Raw genomic sequence first — 20,707 nt, forward strand, 5'->3', positions numbered from 1 at the left:
AATCATTCATGATTGTTATGAAGGCATAACCAATGTGATACATTTAATATGCCATAAATTCACGATTGATATGAAAGCGAAACTAGCTCGATACATTTAATATGTCATTAATTCATAACCGTTTTCAATAGTCATGTATCACAGCGACCCTGCTACTGATACAACCAATGTAATAACTCTAATCCGGGTTTGACTTCCAAGAGAGAGAGGTATAAGTATTGAAACTTAAAAGTGAGAGAAATGTATTAAGCACTTAACACTTTTAGTGGATCTCTTATCACTCAATTTAGACTCAAATTATCCAAATATTACATTCCAATTAATGTACTTTGATGGATCATATCCAACAATCCTCTTCGTAACTATCTACACTAGGCTCGTCCACCTAAATTGACAACCATGCAGTTGGCTGAACAAGATAAGGAAAGCATGACCAACATAATACATTTAATATGCTATTAATTCATGACTGTCAAGAAAGCGTAACCAACGTGATACATTTAACATCTCATTAATTCATGATCGTTTCCAATCGTCATGTATCCTAGCAATCCTGCTACCATTGCAACCAACGTGATACATGTTGTCACGCCTCGAACCCCAAAGGGTCCAAAGCATGAGAAAAACAACTCAAAAGTACCTGTAGATTTTTCTTTTTTGACAATACAATCCAAGTAAAACATATCAAGTACTAACATCAAGAATTATCATAATAATTCCATTAAATATACTCCCAAAGTAAGTCAAAGCTCTATGCAATAATTATAAGGACCGTTGACCACAAAAAATAGAGGTCTGAATAAATAATTACATATCATCAACTTGTCTCATTAGTGGAAATAAAGTTACAACCACTATAATGTCCAAACAAAGTGTCAAGTCTATTCTAAGATGTACATTAATATCTTCATCACAAAAGTTCAGCTTGCATCAGTAGTTAGTCTAACTACTGTTAGCCACTAAAAAGCTGTCTCAAAAGATTGTTACCTACTTTGAAAAGTTTATAAAATAATGAAATGAGACAAAATCCAGTAAGTAGCATAATTAATGGGGGTAGGGGAAGTGCAAGTTTCATTTTCAATAATAATAATATAATATGACAAGAATGACTGAATAATGAAACAAAAAGTTTCTCAAAGTAAATACTTTGAAACTATATACTATGATCTGTGAGCACTAACAATATAATTTTCAAAGCCATAATATCTAACATAAGGTAAATTATCACAAATATACTACACTACCACACAGACCGGTTAGGAGATCCACTCATTCACAACTGGCATGATATTGTCCTCTCTGGTATGCTGACTCTTGGCCCTACGAATAGCAGCCTCACCCATACCCTCAAGGTTTTTCTCTCCCCCCATGGGCAGAAGAGAGAGCGCGTCAAATAGGACCTCTCTTGCATGTGATCTCTTAGCCCCATGGGCAGCAGCCTCACCCACACGTAATTAAGGAACATCTTTCCCCCATAGGCAGCAGAGAAGAACACGTCATCCAAAGTAAAAGGGCACTAACCTAGATTTGATTCCATTGTCACAAAGATTACGAAAACCAAATCAGGTGATCACCAAGAAATCACACATGACATTGGGTTAAAACCACATAAAGCTCACAGGTATACATTTTCTTTCAAATACATAGTTTACAACTAGGTAGTTTCAGAAAAATCTTAAATAATCTAACTTCCACAAAGTTTGTAAGGTTTTCAACTTCATTCTTGTCAAAAAGATTTTTATCAATTTCTCAAATAACAAGACAAGATAAGCATATTTAAATTTTCTAATATTCCGAAAAATTCATGATTTCCTTATCAAAGATTAAATAAAAGATGTTCATTTTTCCATATCAACAATTCATGCATTTCTCCAAATGCAATACCAAATATGATACATTTTCATATATAATCATACATATAGATTAAGGTTATGACACAATAGTTTTTACGAAACTATAGTTTCCATAGGTAATTTCTAAAAGCGTGTTTAACCCAAAAATAACATTTATGCAACATAATTATTTTTCAAAAATCCCATTAAAAAAGCTATATACCTCACAACCGCATAAACCTAATTCTCCAAGCTCCAAGGAGATTAGCTAGAACATAAACAATATCAAGTAAACCTATCACAATAAGCATAGAGCTTGAAATTATATCTAGCTACAATTAAGGAATTGCCCAATAAGCACTTAATTAGGCAAACATAGTATTTAACCTCATCAATAATAATATATTTCACTTCCAAAGTTTTTCAACAAATTGATTCACAAGGCATAAACTCCAATTTATAAGGTTAACCCATTTAATATCATCTCCAACATTATGACTAGCTTCCATAAAATTTACACTACTTCATTAAGAGACCCATGAAAGCAAAATCAGAATATCCTCCAAGAAAAGAAACTTAGAACTTCAACTAACTCCAAATAAACCCAATGGCAATGGAAAAAATAGATTTACCAACCATCACATGTTATAACTCAAAACCCCTAAATTTTTCACCATACATAAACCATAAGTAGTCATCATTAGCACAAATTATATACCCACTCATCAAATAATTCCACTAATACAAAACCCATACATAAAAACACATAAATATCACTTTCAATGCTCATAAATCACATGGGTATCTAATTAAAACTTAGATAAAATAATCTCAAGCAAAAGTGTAAAACCCATCAAAAAGATTAGAAATTTTTTACCTCAAAAAAGGATGTGAAGGTGCTTATAGGTTCTTAAGAATTTTCCAGTATCTTGCCGTAAAAATGATGGTGGAAATGTTGGTTTGGAGTGGGTACAGTGGGAGAGGATAAGGGAGTATGAGAGAAATGTTTGTGTTGTGTTGAGAGAAAATGAAAAAAAGAAAAGTAAGGAAGTGAGTGAGCCGGCCAAAGATATAAAGAGATGAGTGAAAATGAGTGGTGGGAAAGGTGTTAGGTGGGGCACATGGGAATTTAAAAAAAATCTGCTCTCTACCTTTTTTTTTTTTTTTTTTTTTTTGGTCTGGTTGATTGGAATGTTACATATGTGATCTAGAATTTGATTTCCAATAGAGAGAGAGATGTATAAGTGCTGAAATTTGTAAGTGAGTGAAATGTATTAAGAACTAAACACTTTTAGTGGATCTCTTATCACTCAATTTAGACTATGATTATCCAAATAATACATTCTAATTAATGTATTCTGATGGACTATACCATCCACATCGTAATTATCTACACCAAGGCTCGTTCCCCTAAATGGACAACCATGCAGTTAGTTGAACCAAATAAGGAAAGCGTGATTGACATACTACATTTACTATGCCATTAATTCATGACTATCAGGAGAACGTTATTGACAGGATATATTTAATATGTCATTAATTCATGATCATTTCCAAACATCATGTATCTTGGTGATCTCACTGCCATTACAATCAATGTGATAAATGTGATCCAGGGTTTGACTTCCAATGGGGAGAGAAATGTATAAGTATTGAAACCTGAAAGTGAGAGAAATGTATTAAGTAAACACTTTTATTGGATCTCTTATTATTCAATTTAGACTCAAATTATCCAAATAATTTCCCATGAATTTCAATCAATGTATTGTGATGGACTATAACCTACAATCCTCATTGTAACTATCTATACACATGTTCATCTACCTGAATGGACGACCATGCAATTTGCTAAACTAGAAAATAAAAATGTAACCGATGAAATACATTTAATATGTCATTAATTTATGTTCGTTTCTAAAAATCATGTATCTCAAAGACATCACAACAATTACAACCAATGTAATAACTGCATTCTAATTATGGTACGAGACATTTATAAAGGCTACGTCACTTAGGTTGCCAATATAAAGACAACACCACCCTATGCAATTGCATAAGTATGAGAAAAACTCCCACTTATTTTATATTTACACCATTTTTACTTAAGTTCAAGAAGTTTATGACTTAAGCATTGAAAACACTTAGGCTAGTACCTCATCGGTGGCCTTTGATAGGATTTTCTTCTTGCAAATTTTCCAAAGCTCTGTATTTGGACAAGTAGCTTACTTAAGATTATGTGTCATCATACTTAACACCCTAGTTATTTCATTTTATTGTACAAGAAGTTAAAAATTCTCGATACAAGTGTGCGTTTAGATGAACTTATTTCTTCTTCTTTTTTATTTGTTTGTTTATGGTTTAGAATTATAAGTGTATCAGTATAACTGTATTTTGAAATTTGAGTTCGTTTCTGTTGTTGTTGCTGAGGAGTTTGAGAAGCGGAGGTACCCCACCTTCATCAACGATGATCTTCTTGTTCCAATCATTGTCTTTGGCCAAAGAAGTGAGCTCATGAGCCAGGTCGGTTCGATCCTTTGGCTTACTCATGTGAACCATAGAGGTGTGGGCCTAAACCCACAATAGAATCGCGTTGTTGCTTGATATCGGAGGTCGAGAAAGTTAGTTCCATTATCTGAATCAAAGATCAAGAGCAGCCACTTCATGTCGAAGTACACCACTGTCTTACATTTTAAAACCAAGGTTAAGGCTCGATCAAGATTCTTCGCCACGTCAACGAAAATTCGATGGATGGCTGCTCATATAGAGTTTGGTGGTGAGACTGAGCAGCTGTTAACGTGAGTTAAACTGTGGATCGAAGCATCTAAGAGAATTGGTCAACTTGTTTTGATAAGTCAAGACACTCGAGTTTTGATGACTAGGCTTCTCGCGATGACTTGCACACTTGATTAGCTAGTAGGATTGGTAGTGAAAGGGAAAAAACTTAGGTGCTCCGCCAGCAATGCTCCCTCCTCTCACATGAGGGTGGACCCGTTTAGTTCATGAATCATCCAACTTATAAGAAAGCAAAGGAAATTTCCATGTCCTTTTTCCCTTTATCCCCTTTTTCCTTCCTTTTTCCTTCACACACAAATGTTTTGTCAAACTTGTGCACATATTTAACCATAACAAGGGCTCGTTTGGTTTAGACATGACTTAGTTTTCATAACTCAATACTTATAACTCATATTTCTAACTCAAGTCTCATAACTCATAACCCAAACCTCCCTATCACTCAAAAACTCCAAAATTGTTGTTTGGTTACAAAACCCAGTCACATATCTTAACTTTTAAGTCCACTTTTTGCCAAAATGGTAGAACCCTCTCTACTGACACTACACAGGGGTTATGGTTGCTACTCGCGTCCATTTTTTCTTCCCCTCTTTCATATTCTCCCATGTCCATCACCACCATCAATGGCAAACTCAGAACTCACTGTCAACACCACCAACAGTCACACAACGAAAAAAAAAAAGTCTCAACCAAAAGAAAATCCAACCATCAGCTACACCCACAACAAGAAAAAAATTTCAATTATCAATACCAACACCAACCACACAAACCCACCTCCATCATAGCCAAGCTTTAAACCACAACTACAAACACAAAACCCAAACACACCAACACAAAATCTTCAGATCGGTGATCCAAAATTGCCAACCTAAACCCACAAACACAAAAAACCCAAACTCAAACCCAAACCCTGAATCCTTAGATCGAAGACCAAAATCACGTAAATGAGGAGTGAGTTTCTATTTCTAGGTATATATTTATGCGTGGATGAACATGGTGAGTGGGTTTGAAGAAGAAAGAAAGAAAGAAAAACAAAACCAAGAAGAAGAGGAGAAAAAAAAAACATGGTGATGGTGGAGTGGGTTTGGTGAAAAAAGAAAGAAAAAGAATGAATGGGGAAGAAGAAAAAAAAAAAAAAAAACTGTTGGTGGTGGAGTGGGTATGAAGAAGAAATAAAGAAGTAGAGAAAAAGCAATAAAAAAAAACAAGGAAGCCGGTGGAACTTTGCACAAGAAAGAAAGAAAGAAAAAGAAAATAAAAAAGTAGTTTGACACTGTTACTTGACAGTGACAAGTTAGAAGAATGGGTCCCACAAATCTGATTATTTTACAATTTTACCACTATAACTCATATTCCATAATCTGAAAACACTAAAATTATGTTTTTAGTTTTCATCACTCAAACTCAAATTTTTGAGTTTTAAGTGATGGAAACATCACTCAAAAAACAAGCCAAACAATTTGTTTTCTGTGGGTCTCACGAGTTTTGGATTATGAGTCATGGAAACTTAATAATATCACTCAGTTTTATGCCAATCCAAACAGCCTCTAAATTATCCATTCAAATCTTTTTAATCCTCCCACTCCCAACTATTGACGTATATTTCTAAGATAACATATTTACCCTGCATCTACATGTTTAACGGTCTGAACCATAGAGGAAGATGATAGATAGCAGTTTTTAAATGGACTGACAAGTGACAATCTAGATTTAAAATAATATTAATAACGTTTAATAAATTCCGTGCATTGCATAGGTTACATGCTAGTCTACCTTTAAGACCACAGTCATTAAGTAAAAAAGGCAAATCGAAATCACATTGCACAAATGGCTTTCTGATTTATAAAAGATTGAAGTAGTCTGTAAATTATTTGAAATTCTACATTGAGGGTGGTGGGGATAAACTCATCAGCTTAACTTGGAATTTAAGATTAGACAGAGGAAGCGGGAAGAACCATTATGACATCTCTCTACGAAATTGAAAGACAAATTGACTTGGAAGTAAAGACTTGACATCTTTGCCACCAACACAGGTTGAATTGGCTTTGGCTACCTTATTGTCCTCTCAATTAAATTGGAAGACAAATTTGACTAGGAAGAAAAGATGTCACAACTTTGCCAGCAGCGCAGGCTGAATTGGCTTGACTACCCCATTGTCCTTGACATCATTGTCTTTGGCTTCCAATTCACAGGCATTGGGAGGAACATCTACCGCAGGTGAGCAATTGAAGAACCCATGAGGCTGCATCCACAAACACCATCAGAATCAGTATAAAGTATGAGACCGCATAAAGGACGATTCGGGAAGCATGAACAGAAAGAGAATTGACATAAAATATCCACATTTATGTGCGGAATAAAGCAGCTACCATGAACTGAAATACGATCACCCAGAGAAGAGTGATCTTCTGTGATGATAATTAGTTGCACTTCTAGAAGAAGGTTATAAAATAGAAAATGTGGCATATTAGAATTAACAAAGTGTCATATAGTGATCTGAAATTGTTCCTTTATAGGTTTGGATTTCAGATTACTCTACTGACAATAAAATGCCATATTTACATCAATTCTGCATATACAACCATTTTAAATAAATGTGGGCTAGTATCCTTAAGATTATGCTGTATATATGAGTGTCACTAAAAAAAGGAAAATTGAAGGGAAAAGTTAGATTAATAAGTTATACCATAAGCATAAAACCAATGCGCTCTGCTGGCATTACAGGCCAGTCTTCCAACCGAGGGACATGTGTGATTCCAAATACATACCTGCATTTAATGAAATTACTTGTTAACTAGTAGAAAAAATTGCAATCAGGTATGATACTGAATTGGACCTAGAAACAGAAAGAAGAATGCAGGGAATAAAAAGGAAAAACATATTTAAAGTTTACAATTGGTGAACTGTCTCAATCATAATTTAAAGGACATGTCACTTATATATGAACAAAGGGGTAAAGTTTAGAGACAATTCATATTAGTACTTTTCCAAAAGCAACAATATGCAAAAATCAACATTAAACAACATTGGTAGCTTTCTATGATTCTATCTTAGGCAAATTCCTGAAACCAGAAATTGTATTAGATGAAAAAAGTATGCGTATGGAATATAATATAGATCTTGTCCAAAAAAAGAAAAAAAAAAGAAGAGAATATAATATAGAAGTTCTGACTTATTCACACAGGAAGAGCTGCTTCTATAACATTAGTGGCAAGGGCAAAACAAAGAGAGAAAAGACCAACCATAGAACTACATCTGTTTCTTCCAGAGATCGATTCTGCTTAACCCACGTAGCCAATCCTTCATCAACACGTGGATTTTGATTAGGGAACTCTCCTCCAGGAAACATTTCATCATGAGCATATGGTGTAACCCAAAGATTATGCTTCAAGAAAGAAGCTCTTCTGAGAAACTTAGCTTCCGCACCAGCTAACGGCAAGCAGTTCGAACCAGGCACAAGCTTATAACCCGTCAACTGTCCAGTGCGATTAACAGTTCTTGTGTTCCTTACCTGGAGTGTAAAATTGCACGCATTGTCAATCATTAAGACTAAGCAACTCTATGAAAAAATTATGCAAGAGTTTTTCAGTGAAATTTATGTCAGCCCAGACTTAGAACAAGTGCAGAAAAAGTTCCAAACCCCATTTAAGCTCAACGAGCTCATTTTGTCAGCTGGATCAAATACCTGGACTAAACATTTTACAAGCAATTGCTATGACTACTTGTGCTTAATGCCATGCTGTTATCTAGTATTTAGTCAGTAAAATCAATAAGGTAAGAGTAAATATTTACATGCATTTATTATGACAACTGCAACTGATACAATTCAGTCATATATTATTACCTAGAATTTAAATGCTAAATGGACCAACATATTTTACAAGAATTTGTAATGTCAATAATTGCACCTGGTAACATACTGTATTGCTATTACCCAAGGCAAAAATGAATTACTTTATTTTGGTTGATTGGGCCTTCACCTGGGCTTGCCAGCAAACTATGGAGTGCTAAGCCCAATCAGTCCTCTGGTCTGCACAACATAGCTCACACAATTTGTTTAAGTAACACATAAACCTGTAATGAGACAAGTCATTTCTTAAACCCTACAGATTATATGATGCTACATAGATGGGGAAAAAATCACTATGAATGCAAGGAAACACAAGATTGATTTGTCTTTAAGTTTGCTCTAGACAAAATAAATCTCACTTCTAAATTGTGTCAAAAAGTGCTGAAATAAATGACATTCAACTAAAGGAACTCAAGGAAACACAAGATTGATTTGTCTTTAAGTTTGCTCTGGACAAAATAAATCTCACTTCTAAATTGTGTCAAAAAGTGCCGATATAAATGACATTCAACTAAAGGAATTCAAACAAGGAATAATGGACCATAGATGCGTCACATGAATAGAAAGTACTAATAATACAGCTCTAAAACTAGGATAGGAATGCCTTACAATCCAATGGCGAGCACTCAAAGGACTACAATCACGCATTGCTTCCAATTCAGATTTGAGCAGTCTCTCTTCAGCATAGAATGCATTATTGTGGACATTGTTCTCTCCAGGCTCCTCAACTTTGACATCCACCTCTACAACCTTCAAATGAAGGAAAGAAAACAACTATATGATATTATGAGGTAAACAACAGAGAAGCAACTAGACATTTCATGTTAACCAAATATTAATCAAGGACAAGAATCCATTAGAGATAATTTCATTTCTAGGAATCAAGTCCTTGTTTCTAAGAGACATCCTCCTCTACAACTTACATGGACTATTTCCCATACTAGAGCCTTTATAGATTATGGATTACAAGGCATTATTTCTAAGAAAATGAATGGGTAATAACCAACAAGCATTGCACATTAAAGGCTTCGGAATTTTTGAGGACCACACCAACACCATGGAGAACAACTCTTAAAGGGTTGCTGCAAAGGTTCCCCTTATTAAATATGATACAACAACAACAAAGCCTTAGTTCCAAATTTTTTGTGGTTGACCATAGATCCTCCACAAATAAGTTAATGTTGGCCACATGTATTCTTTTCCTCCATTCTATTCTATCCAAAATCACAATTTTTGTTACTTCCTTAATTGACAAGTCCTTTTTAACTACTACTATTGTTATTTTTGGTCTTCATTACTGAAAATTACACACACAAATAGCACCTTAAATGCTGCCCTCCTAATGCATCCAGGCCACCAAACCTTCTGTCTCAGCTACTGATGGTGTGACAGAAATAATTGTGGGAAAGATGATCCCCTACTTAATTCTTAAGCATCATAAGATCCTATGCTATTCTTAAGCATCAACGCAGCGTACCTGATTGAAAGCTTCACCAGGTTTGCAATCAACAGCCATGTCCATACGAGCAACGAAAAAGTGTTGATGAACAGGTGCATATAAACCTGGGGCAATCATTGTACCATACTTTCGAAATTCTCCAGGCAGCAATGCTCCTAAGCTGAGAATTCCTGTGAGTTTAACTTCAGCTTCAATTTTTCCATCCTGTAACAGCATATAACATACATGTTAAGAGAACTGACAATCAGTTACCACTATTTTAAAGAAAAAAATGAGATAAACAGATGCTTCTACATAGGAAGCTAAAAGAAGTTTCAATATATGAAAACCTTGAAATTGCCCTGAGGAAAGTACAGGCAGAATGCGTTAACTATTAATGATAGGTAGAATCCTATTATAATTATGATGGGAGCCTATATAATTTTATTATCTAAAACTTTTTCCAGGCCAGCAAGTTGATAGTTATAGAAATGAATGCATGCTATTACATGCAAACAAAATGATCTTCAACTTGCCTGATAAAAGTGCCAGTAAAATCCATACTCATAATTAGCCACAGTACATATAAAGGACACTGATAGTCGTCTAGACCTTCGAACTTCCGCTAAGCCTGTTCTCCAGTCTTGATGCTTCCATAATATTCCATGATCCTCTTCGTGCAAACAGACACAATTTTCAATTGTTTCAACACCGCCAGTAAAATTTGTAAAGTGGGCATCAAAGTATTTGATATATCCCAAACAATCACACCCCTGTGAGCGGTTTGTTTTGTTTCACACATTAAATTCCATGAAATAGCAAGTAGTCAAAAATCTAATATAATGAATTACAATTCTAAACCTTCTTAAGTGAATGTGCATTTTTTCCAAGGCCATCTTCCCCTGCATCAAAGGCGTTTTTTCTGTAATGGGGATCATTTGGATCTCCATAAGGCACAACCATCTCCACGAAACTCAACCTGTGGGCCACAGGTCTTCGACCTCGACTACCATCAACGTATGCAATAGAATATATAACCAAACCCTCTCTAGGAGTGAATCCAATGCGGAAATTCCACTGCCAACCACAACAGAATAAGAAGAATGTTCTGCATAAGTTTCTGAACTTTGATATAAATTAATGACCCAAAATGAAAAAACAAAATCTACCTTCTGCCATTCTACAAAGTAGCCATTAACACGGAAGCTTGGACCTTCATGCTGGACAATTTGTAAAGGTTTTACATCACTTCGATCAACACCACCTCTGGTTTCACCAGCAGTGTAATTTCTCAACGGATCAGCTGGGGGTAAGGGCACAAGTTTACGGTCTTCAAACTCAATTACTATCATATTTTGCATATCAACAAGTACATGGATGCCCTCAACTGGGCGTGCATATCCATTTTCCATTGGGCAGTCACTCTCAGTTCTACAGAATATAAGTGGTTTAGCAAGTCTTCGTTTAGGAGCATCAGCTTCACTGTGATAACCAACACACCTGCATTGGTATATGTGAAGGCAAAGTTAACAACAGAGCATGCCATGAATTAATTATTTATCTATATAGAACATCAGCAGAAACCACTGGATTCAGAATTTGGACTACCATGGATCGACCATCACAAGATCCATGTCTTCAATACCCCTCCTCTTCATTGCCTCCCTAAATGGAGGGAAGTCTTTCACAACAGCTTCACATTCAGCATATTCCACAGCATCCTGATTTATTTGAATCAAATAAAATTTAAAAAGTAAGCATTCAAATAACAAATTTAAATAAATAGTAATTCTCTTCCAGAAAACACCAGGATCTAAGATTGGGAACGGCAATTTTTCAGAGTAACAATGTCACTAGGGTGCGCAGTTTAGACTTTAGAGCCAAACCATGTGAAACAAAACCCAACCAAATCAATGTTCTTTTATCCTTTTTGGTGGGTTTGTCAGTTTGATTTGCATTAAGAAAGCTTAATATTGCAAAATCCAACCCATGCCCATTGGTTGACTTCTAATATGAAACTTATCTTACAGGTTCTGAGGTATGATTACTCTATGAAGCAAAAAATCTGTTTTCAAACTACAGCAAGTTTAGAAAAGATAAACTGCAAATTTTCTCTTAAGGGATGCTTTTTATGGTTTTATAAGGTTTTTAGTACACATATGAGCCGAATTCAACCATAATACGTAAGTAATTTAATACTTAGTACCTTTGTAGCAGTACAAAACATAAAGTAACAATCGCATGCTATTTCCTAGTCTAAATTATACCTCTCAAGCTTTACTTAAGAAGAAAATGATCAATTATAAATGAGCAAAATAATTTTGATCTAATATTTAGCATTTGTGTTGAATACTAGCAACATAGCTCTTCTACATATTACATATTGACCAAAGAAGGGGGGGAAAAAAAAGCGGGAAAAGAGAAGGTGGCAACAATTGTAATGCTTTTCCTTTCATTCTGCATGTTCCTCAGTGACAGAAAGTTCAGTTGATTGTAAGTTATCCAATATTTCAAACTCTAATCTTATGTTATTATTTTTAGCCTATATGGCATCAAAACCTGCAAGTATATAGTACAAGATAAAATGAGATTAAAGAAAGCATACCATTGGAGGCTGAACATCTGGAATAACATGTGATGAAATAACTTTTCCCCTATGGTGTCCACCACGGGTTACAGCATGCACTTCTGATAACTCAACAATCCACACACTCGTCTCATTTGACTTTTTGTTGTAGACAATAAGTCTGGCTCGCCTAGGAGGGAGCTTGGTAGGGATTATGGGTCCGCCTTTGGTTTTTGGAACTAAAGACGGTTGAAAAGGGGGAAAGAAATACGCATCTGCCAAAGCAACAACATGTTTATTTGGTTCAACCAGAACTACTTCTATGAAGCGCATGCTATCTCTGACCTGGAACGGGAATATTGATTATTTCACCACTTTAAAAGCAAAATCAAATACATTAATATACATAACAAACAAATCTTCCTAATCAACAACCTCAGGTGTGGCACCAGCTGCCCTGACGGTTGCAATTGTCACAGAGATCTCAGTGGCAGATAGAGGATCCAAAGGGTGACTTGTTTGAGCCCTCAACATTAGTGGGATCGCTGCAGAACCAAATGTAACAAACTAAAGTCATTAACAAAGAAGAAAAGAACAAAGGCTCAGTTTTCGCAATTAATAAAATTAAGGAGTCCCGTAATGCAGCACGCAATTGAATAACATCCAGGAAAATGGTCCATTACTCATCAGCTTTTTTGTTAGAATTAATTATAGGCTTTTGTTAAAGAATGCCATAAGAGCACAGGTTAAGGTGCATTTAATTATACAAGTTTCACAAAATATCATGAAAAACACACGCAATCACAATGAATTTTTGAGTAGAAACAAACAAATTATTAACGAGCGTATTTTTCTTCAAAATAAGTGTGCATTGCGATTCATTATTGAATATTTAAAATATGCCCTAAAAAAAATTATATTATTCAAAATTAAAATCAGAAGCATAAAACACATTTATAGACTTTTAAAAAGAATCAACCAAGACAATTAGATGAAAGTTATTAATTGTACATAAAACAATCATAGTTTTTTTTTTTTAATCCAAATATTTACATGATATAATTCTTTGCAGAAATATAAAAATAAGTTCCACTAACCAAAAATAAATACAGGAAAAAAATTGCGAAACTGAAATGGATATGTTAGTTTAAGCTCAGGCAATACTTCATCACCAACCTCTTTCTCTCTCTCTCTCTCTCTGATCTTTCACTATAAACGAAGGTCGCTCAATTCAAAACATGAAAAAAAAAACAGTTTCGAAAATCTCATATTTGAAGAAAATAAGAGAGAACCTTTGGAGGAGGCAGGCGCGGGCTTATCGTCTCGGCGATCGGCGGAGGAGGCGACGGTCCAATCTTGGGCGGCATTGGCGGAGGCAGAAGCCGATACCGGAGCCGCCGCCGGTGCATTGGCCAAGATCGGAGAAGCAGAAGCCGCCGTAGGCTCTCTAGAAATTGAAGAAGAAGAGGAGGAAGAAAGATCGTCGTTGATACAGCAGGAAGCAGAGACCGTCGTTTTTTTCGCAACTGAGGCCATTGTAAAGGGTTAACTAGCTCTCCAAATCCACCGCAATAGGTCTCAATGCAATCCTCTGACATACAGCAATCGCAGCTAGCTCCACACTCTCCCCAAAACTCTCTCTCTCTCTCTCTCACAACCACCTCTCTCTCTCTCTCTCTCTCTTTCTCTCTCTATCAGAGTTGTTGCTCTTACTCTTAGGGCTTGTTGGGACACTATGAATATTCAAAGAATTTGTAGCTCACCGACGAAGAATTATCAAAGAAAATGTGAAAGAGAGAGAGTGATCTGGACGCAATAGAAAAGCAAAAAAAAAAAAGAGAGAAAGAGAGAGAGAGAGGCCGTGGAGGGAGAGAGACATGGGTAGGTTTATATATAGAACGTACACGTGCGTCGCTGCTAATTGCTAAAGTTTTTTTTTTTTTTACAAAGTATTTGGGCTTCTTCGAGGGTGTAACTATTTTTTCAAGAATATGCAATTCTTTCATCCTGCATTCCAAGTTATTACAGAGAAATCTTATGGAAGCAGTTAAAAGCTATTGTCGAGAGGTTTTGAACCTGTTATCTTATGAATATTACAAAATTTTAAAAACAACTAACCCAACTTCTTAAAATTTTTATTAGAAGAGCAAGACTTAAGTACAGTATTTAGGTGTTTTTCCTTAGGTTCTTTTTTTAAAATTCTGCCATTTGAATTTTTTCTCATGGAAAAGAAGTGTATTTTTTAGTTAAGTAATTACATGGCTGAATTTTAAGAAGAAAACTTAAGAAACAACACTTAAGGTATTATATCTAAGTTTTATCCTTCTTATAATATATTAACAGGTAGTTGCACCAGTTCAAAATATATTTTTTAGGGAAGATTAAAAAGATATTAAATTGGTCACATTATATTAAAAAGTAACAAAATTTAATTAACACATAAACTTAGATATAATACTTTTATTTTATATATATATATTTTTTTTTAGAAAAGCATATATATATATATATATATATATATATGTGTGTGTGTGTGGGGGGGAGAATTTTAACTTACAACATCCTTTTTGCGATGATTGTTGATTTTTGGTGTAGTTTATGTTCAAATCTTAAATATTCAATGACAATAAACTTTATAATACTTTATTAAATTCTCCAATTGAATTTAAATACCTGATTATTTGGAATTTAATTTTTTTTAAAAGAACATTAATAATTAAATCCCAACTTTTATCACTTACTTCGTAAGAACTTATATTTGTTAAAGCATCACCACGCCATGGGTCAGAATTTAAAGACCTGTTTGGTAACGTTATTCTAATAACATTGTTCTAGTAATATTGTTTATATTTTTTAAAAATACATATAAATAAAAAAATATATAAAAATACATATAATATTATTTAAAAACTAAAAATTATTGTTCAAAATTTCATACTAAACGGCCACTTACTTTTTCTTTAAGCCAACATTCTTCACACTAGTTAATAATGGGACCCATCTTTATTTATTATTTTAAAGAAGTGGACCCATATTCATTTTATAGTAAAGAATAAATGTAAAGCTATGTGAGCTTATCAAGAGAAGGGGGTTGAGGGGCCAATAAGATAAGTACATGGTGGGATTGATAGGGCGACCAGCTAGGGAGGAGAGGGGGGGTAATGGACACGTATTAGGGGCCAAAAAGGAATATTATTTTGATATTAGCATGATAAGGCCAACCAAATATTTATGTTATTTTCGTATAAGGACATCCTTTTTGAAATATGTCTTGGCTGGCCCTCACTTTTTTCGTACAGTAGCTACAGGCCAAAGTTATTAGAATTATTGCATTTGATGTTTACTCTTTTGCTTTTTGGTGTGACCAAAGAACAGAGCCCGAGTCAAGGGATCATTCATTGACACTTTGAAAGTTTACTTTGAAGTTCGGGTTCGTATTTAAGGTAGGCACAACCCCAATAAATTGTGCCAATTATGAGTTTTACCAATGCCAAATTAATAAAAATAATTAAGAGTTAGTAAATAAAAAAAGGGAACTTAAGAGAATATATATGAGCACAAGTACATGATCATAGCCAATTTTATTCACCAAGTAACCAACCTAGAAAGACCTGAGACTGGCTCATAAAATGGGGATCCGTACACATTACCTCAATTGGATTAAATTTTAGCCTAACTTCAATTCTACCTACAAAATATAGGATTCAAATGGAGGGTTCTTCGTTTGGGTTTAGTTATAGAATAACTTCAATCCGTACGCACTAATTTGATTGACTTAAATTATAGTTTATTCAGTCCCTACCTATGCTCCAATCTATAGGTAGTTTTTCATTATCTTATTCGTTATAAGTTCTTATTTTTTATAATATATTTTATGATAATTCAAAGATGGATATTATGTATTATCTAGATCGTCTCTTATTACTATTATTTTTTTTAAAATAGGTAGAGGTTACTAGTTATGACAACCCCTTATAGGTGTGTGGACCTACCTATTGTGAGAAACTCACTCACTATATGCATATGTTATAACCTTATAGGAGATACAATCTCCTTAAATGGACATGATCATATATAGTGGTTTTTATTCACCAAGTAACCAATTTTATGAAATAACTAGACATGGCCATAAAATGTGTGGATTCAAAATAAGGATATGTAGATTTCACATGGGTTAAGTCATAACCTAATTACAACTCCACCTACAAAATGTAGGATCCAAGTAGAGAATCCATAAACACTACTTTAGTTAAGTCATAGCCTAACTTAAACACTACCTACAAAATGTGAGATCCAAGTGGGAGATCTGTAAACATTACTTTGGTTGGGTTAAGTCATAGCCTAACTTCAACTTCTATTAAAAAATGTGGAATATGGAAGGTTCTTAAACATTACTTTAGTTGAGTTAAGTCATAGCCTAATTTCGATTGCACCTAGGTTCCAATAATTTCAAGTGATATGTGGCCAAACAATGTTATTAAGCTATAGGACTCGTATTATAGTTTCTTATATTTTGTTTGTTATTAAGTCCTTAATACATTATCGTTAGTGAAGTGAATATTGAAATTTGAAATCACAAAAGAAAGGACTTCAAATATGACAATGAAGAGACTTACAAGTCATATTATGAAAGGATATTATGTGTTAAAAGTTAAAATTTTCTCTTTTTCATTTATAAGATTTGATACTATCATCCTTTCTAGCTATGCATTACATACAACCCTCCTCCTCGTAAAATTTCTCCCAAGTTACTGGATTATAACTTATACTTATCTACATTTTGGGTTTTAAGAGCATCTCCAGCAGCTTGCCTAAAATTTTATACTGTTTGGATAATAAATAGTGACATTTACCTTTTAGCTATCCACTTTTTCAAATACACCTTTCAACAGATTCTCTATCATTTCTCCATCTCATTTAAATATTATTTCTTCATTCATTCTTTATTCTTTTTTAATCTTTATTTTTTCTTCCTCTATTCATTCTCAACAATTATATTTTTCAACAAAAAGTGTTTTATTCACAATATTTTTTGTAAAACTTTCACAGGAATCATAACAAAATCTTATATGAAAAGTTATTACTAGTTCTAATTTGAACTCACCACTAAAATTATATTTTTACTCACCAATATTAGCTAATAACAATATATTACTAAAGATTTATTGTGAAAATATTGTGGTAGCATTTCTAGATTCTCATTTCTTATTCTTTATATTAATTTTTCCTTTCTTTCATCCATACGTTTCCTTTTTTTTTTTTTCTTTTTTTTTCTCTTGTTTTTTCTTTCCTTTCTTTCATCCATAAGTTTCCCTTTTTTTTTTTTCTTTTTTCTTTTTTTCTCTTGTTTTTTCTCCACCACACACGTATACCCATATATCTCCATCCTCTCCTTTTTATCTACTTTCCACTTGATTCTAGAACCTCCCTCTCTCTTTTTTTCTCCAGCTCTCTCTTTTTCTACTTTTTTTTTTTTTTCTTTTTTTACTTGATTCCAGAACATTCTCTAGCTTTGTCTGTGATAAGAAATGGAGAATGAGGTAGAGAGAGAAAGAATAGATGGGTTAGATGGCTTGGCTCCGCCGCGCCTTCCGCTTCATCACTGCCGCTCATCTTCCTCCCCAATGCAGCCTAGATGGGTTAGATGGCTTGTGTCTTTTTTTTTCTTTTTCTTTTTTTGTTATGATTTGATTAATTTTAAGATTATGTTTTTGAGTTTGTATTTTGATTATGCTTGAGTTTAGAGATATTTGAGAGAAAGGATTGTTGTGTTTGTAGCCGTTGTAATGTTTGTAGCCATGGTGAGAGGAGAGAGAAAGAATTGTTTTTTATTGAGTTGTATGATTTTTTTTAAGTAGAAAATTCATATGGAGTTGCTACAATCTTCTCTAGATAAAGAGAACGACGGTAGCAACTTCAAAAAAAATTTGGAAAAATTTTGCTTTTAGAGAAGTTGTTGGAGTGATTTTTGGTGTGTTTGTTCTCCAAAATTAGTTTTAGAGAACCTATTGGAGATGCTCAAAGTGATATCTCAATGGTAAAAACATTCTATGTGGTGCTCGATGTTTATGACTCAAATTTCCCGTCTCTCTCTCCCTTACTTTATAACTATCTAATAAAAAAATCAATATCCACATTTTCAACCTGAATAAGATATTGACTTTTATTAATTAACTTTTTTTATAAGTAAATAACTTGACAAGGAAAGCTACTTTTTTTGTATCAAGGAATAAAATCCTCGAGATTTTTCTTTACAACTTGGAGGATCTTAATCCCTGATGGTTTTTTTTTTTTTTATAAATTTTTTTGATAAACCTGATGGAATTGTTAATTGAATCTTAAATAATGGCATAATTGTCCCAATATAGATACAAAATACATCTTATATTTGCTGACTGTATCATGCCAGAAACATGTGGAACTCACTCCATTAAAACATTGGTTTTTCGTAACAGAATCGAGACAAGCACAAACAGTACCCACTGTTGGATCAAAGCACTTATAATGTTTCCACCCAATTAGTTGCGTGTATGTGATTAACAAATGTCCACGTCTTAAGAAAGACAAACTCATCTCACGTGCTTGGACAGCCTTGACTTATCTTGTACACATGTGTTCTACTCCTTTTTATTTCACACTTTAGGGGAATCTAGAATCTAGTAGCAATCCAATACTTTTACCTAGATAAAGCAAATCTATGCATAAATTATAAGTTGTCTTTAACATATTGCAAGAATATTCTACTTTCTTTGTACACTTGATGCTATCTAGAGAGAGAGAATTTGAGCTAAAAATTATCTTATGGGCTCGTCTTATGTGGTAGGTGCGCTCCATAAGACAGGCATATAAAATATCATCTCTCCTTGCAATTACTTTACGACAATCCTAATCATGTAAAAAAACTACTTAACATTTGTTTTTTTGAAAACGAAACATGAAGAGGATCCCATTGTTCAAGGATTATTTAATTCTAAAATGTAATAAAGACAAAATATTTCTCAAATCATATCTGCTAATAATATTGACTTAGTTTTTAGTCTTCCTCTTGAAAAGTATGATTCATTTTTCAAATCATGATGTTAAGGAATTGATTAGAGAAGAGTTGTTTAAATATAGTTGGGATGGGTTTTGGATGAAAGTCCTAAATTCAATAGGCCCTAAGCCCGTTTGGTCAGAGATTTCTAGTACCGTTGTTTAAGTTTTGTGAAAATACGTGCGGGTGAAAAAGTGTAGAAATACGTGTTGTAGTGTTTAAACAACAGTTTTCGTTGTTTAAACATCGTTATCAGACCAGGATTATTTAGAAGATTTTTGCAAACCGTCCAAATCCAAACCTGAGTCATCATCATTCCTGATTAGAGAAAATTGATTGTGCCTTAATTTTATTTCTGCACTTAAATGAGTCATCATCATTCCTAATTAGAGCAAATTGATTGGGCCTTACTTAAATCTCAGCACTTAAATGATTTTTCTTTTGATGGTGATTTCTAATATAATCACCTTGTCAAACAACTTTCATTATTCAACTTTTTTTTTCCCATATTTTTAATATAAAATTTTATTTCTTCTTTATGCATATTGTTGTGTAAAATTCTCCGTCAGGAGTTGTTTGATCTTCTTTATGCTGTGGATCTTCTATAGATGTATTCAATAACTAATTAGCATTTTGAAGAAAGTTTTGAATTAAAATTTCTTAAAAAGGCCCTGTTAACCAATGCTTTAAAATAATTTGTTGATGGATAATTTTAAGAAAGTTTTAATATCATTTTTATTGGGAAATATTAAAACTGTCAAAAAAGTTAGTTACTTTTTTTTTTAATAAATTTTTTTTAAACCAATACCTTTAGAGTATCCATTAACTTTTATCTTCGTAAATTCATCCTTTAGACATATTCTTGTTTATAAAGATCTATTTAAAAGTATTTCTTTTTTCCTTCTTTAATTTTTATTTTTCATGGTGGTTAATTAACAATTGGTCAACATATTCGTGGAATTTATGACAATCTTTTTTGATAACTTGGTATTTATCACTATTGGGAGCCACTATGACTATACTAAATATAGGCTGTTCACCATATAATCTCAATCTTCCAAATGTTATCAATTTGAAAATACATTTTTCTTCTACACCTTTTGGTTCATGAAAGTGAAGCAGAACTTCAAATATATTTATTTATTTAGTCTTCCATAGTCTAAATAACATATTATTATTGTTTTTCTTAATGACCCTT

General features: G+C 33.6%; 1 protein-coding gene and 1 long non-coding RNA gene across 5 annotated transcripts in view; both read right to left on the bottom strand.

Moving 5' to 3' along the window:
• The window catches only part of LOC142630624 (amine oxidase [copper-containing] zeta, peroxisomal-like), a 50,379-nt gene extending 36,042 nt beyond the window's left edge, over positions 1-14,337 (bottom strand). The window contains exons 1-13 of one of the 4 annotated variants that reach the window (XR_012843359.1): positions 13,769-14,336; positions 12,912-13,021; positions 12,516-12,821; positions 11,519-11,631; positions 11,080-11,410; positions 10,772-10,987; positions 10,447-10,683; positions 9,950-10,135; positions 9,082-9,222; positions 8,577-8,696; positions 7,865-8,133; positions 7,309-7,390; positions 6,442-6,864 (exon numbers count right to left, since the gene is read on the bottom strand). Coding sequence is in view for 1 of the 4 variants with exons in the window: in XM_075804648.1 (XP_075660763.1) it covers positions 6,730-6,864; positions 7,309-7,390; positions 7,865-8,133; positions 9,082-9,222; positions 9,950-10,135; positions 10,447-10,683; positions 10,772-10,987; positions 11,080-11,410; positions 11,519-11,631; positions 12,516-12,821; positions 12,912-13,021; positions 13,769-14,012 (2,370 nt within the window). In the remaining 3 variants the exon portion in view is untranslated. Of the gene's footprint in view, positions 6,865-7,308; positions 7,391-7,864; positions 8,134-8,530; positions 8,697-9,081; positions 9,223-9,949; positions 10,136-10,446; positions 10,684-10,771; positions 10,988-11,079; positions 11,411-11,518; positions 11,632-12,515; positions 12,822-12,911; positions 13,022-13,768 lie in introns of those variants that run through there. The other 3 variants (XM_075804648.1, XR_012843361.1, XR_012843360.1) reach the window with 3 other exon arrangements.
• On the bottom strand, positions 1,037-2,876 carry LOC142630727 (uncharacterized). The gene is made up of 2 exons (XR_012843427.1): positions 2,710-2,876; positions 1,037-1,521 (listed from the first exon to the last, which is right to left on the bottom strand). It is a non-coding gene; the product is annotated as an uncharacterized LOC142630727 (long non-coding RNA).
• Positions 14,338-20,707: the final 6,370 nt, after the last annotated feature.

Source organism: Castanea sativa, chromosome 4, assembly GCF_040712315.1.
Source record: "Castanea sativa cultivar Marrone di Chiusa Pesio chromosome 4, ASM4071231v1".
In the NCBI taxonomy this organism is placed as follows: Eukaryota; Viridiplantae; Streptophyta; class Magnoliopsida; order Fagales; family Fagaceae; genus Castanea; species Castanea sativa.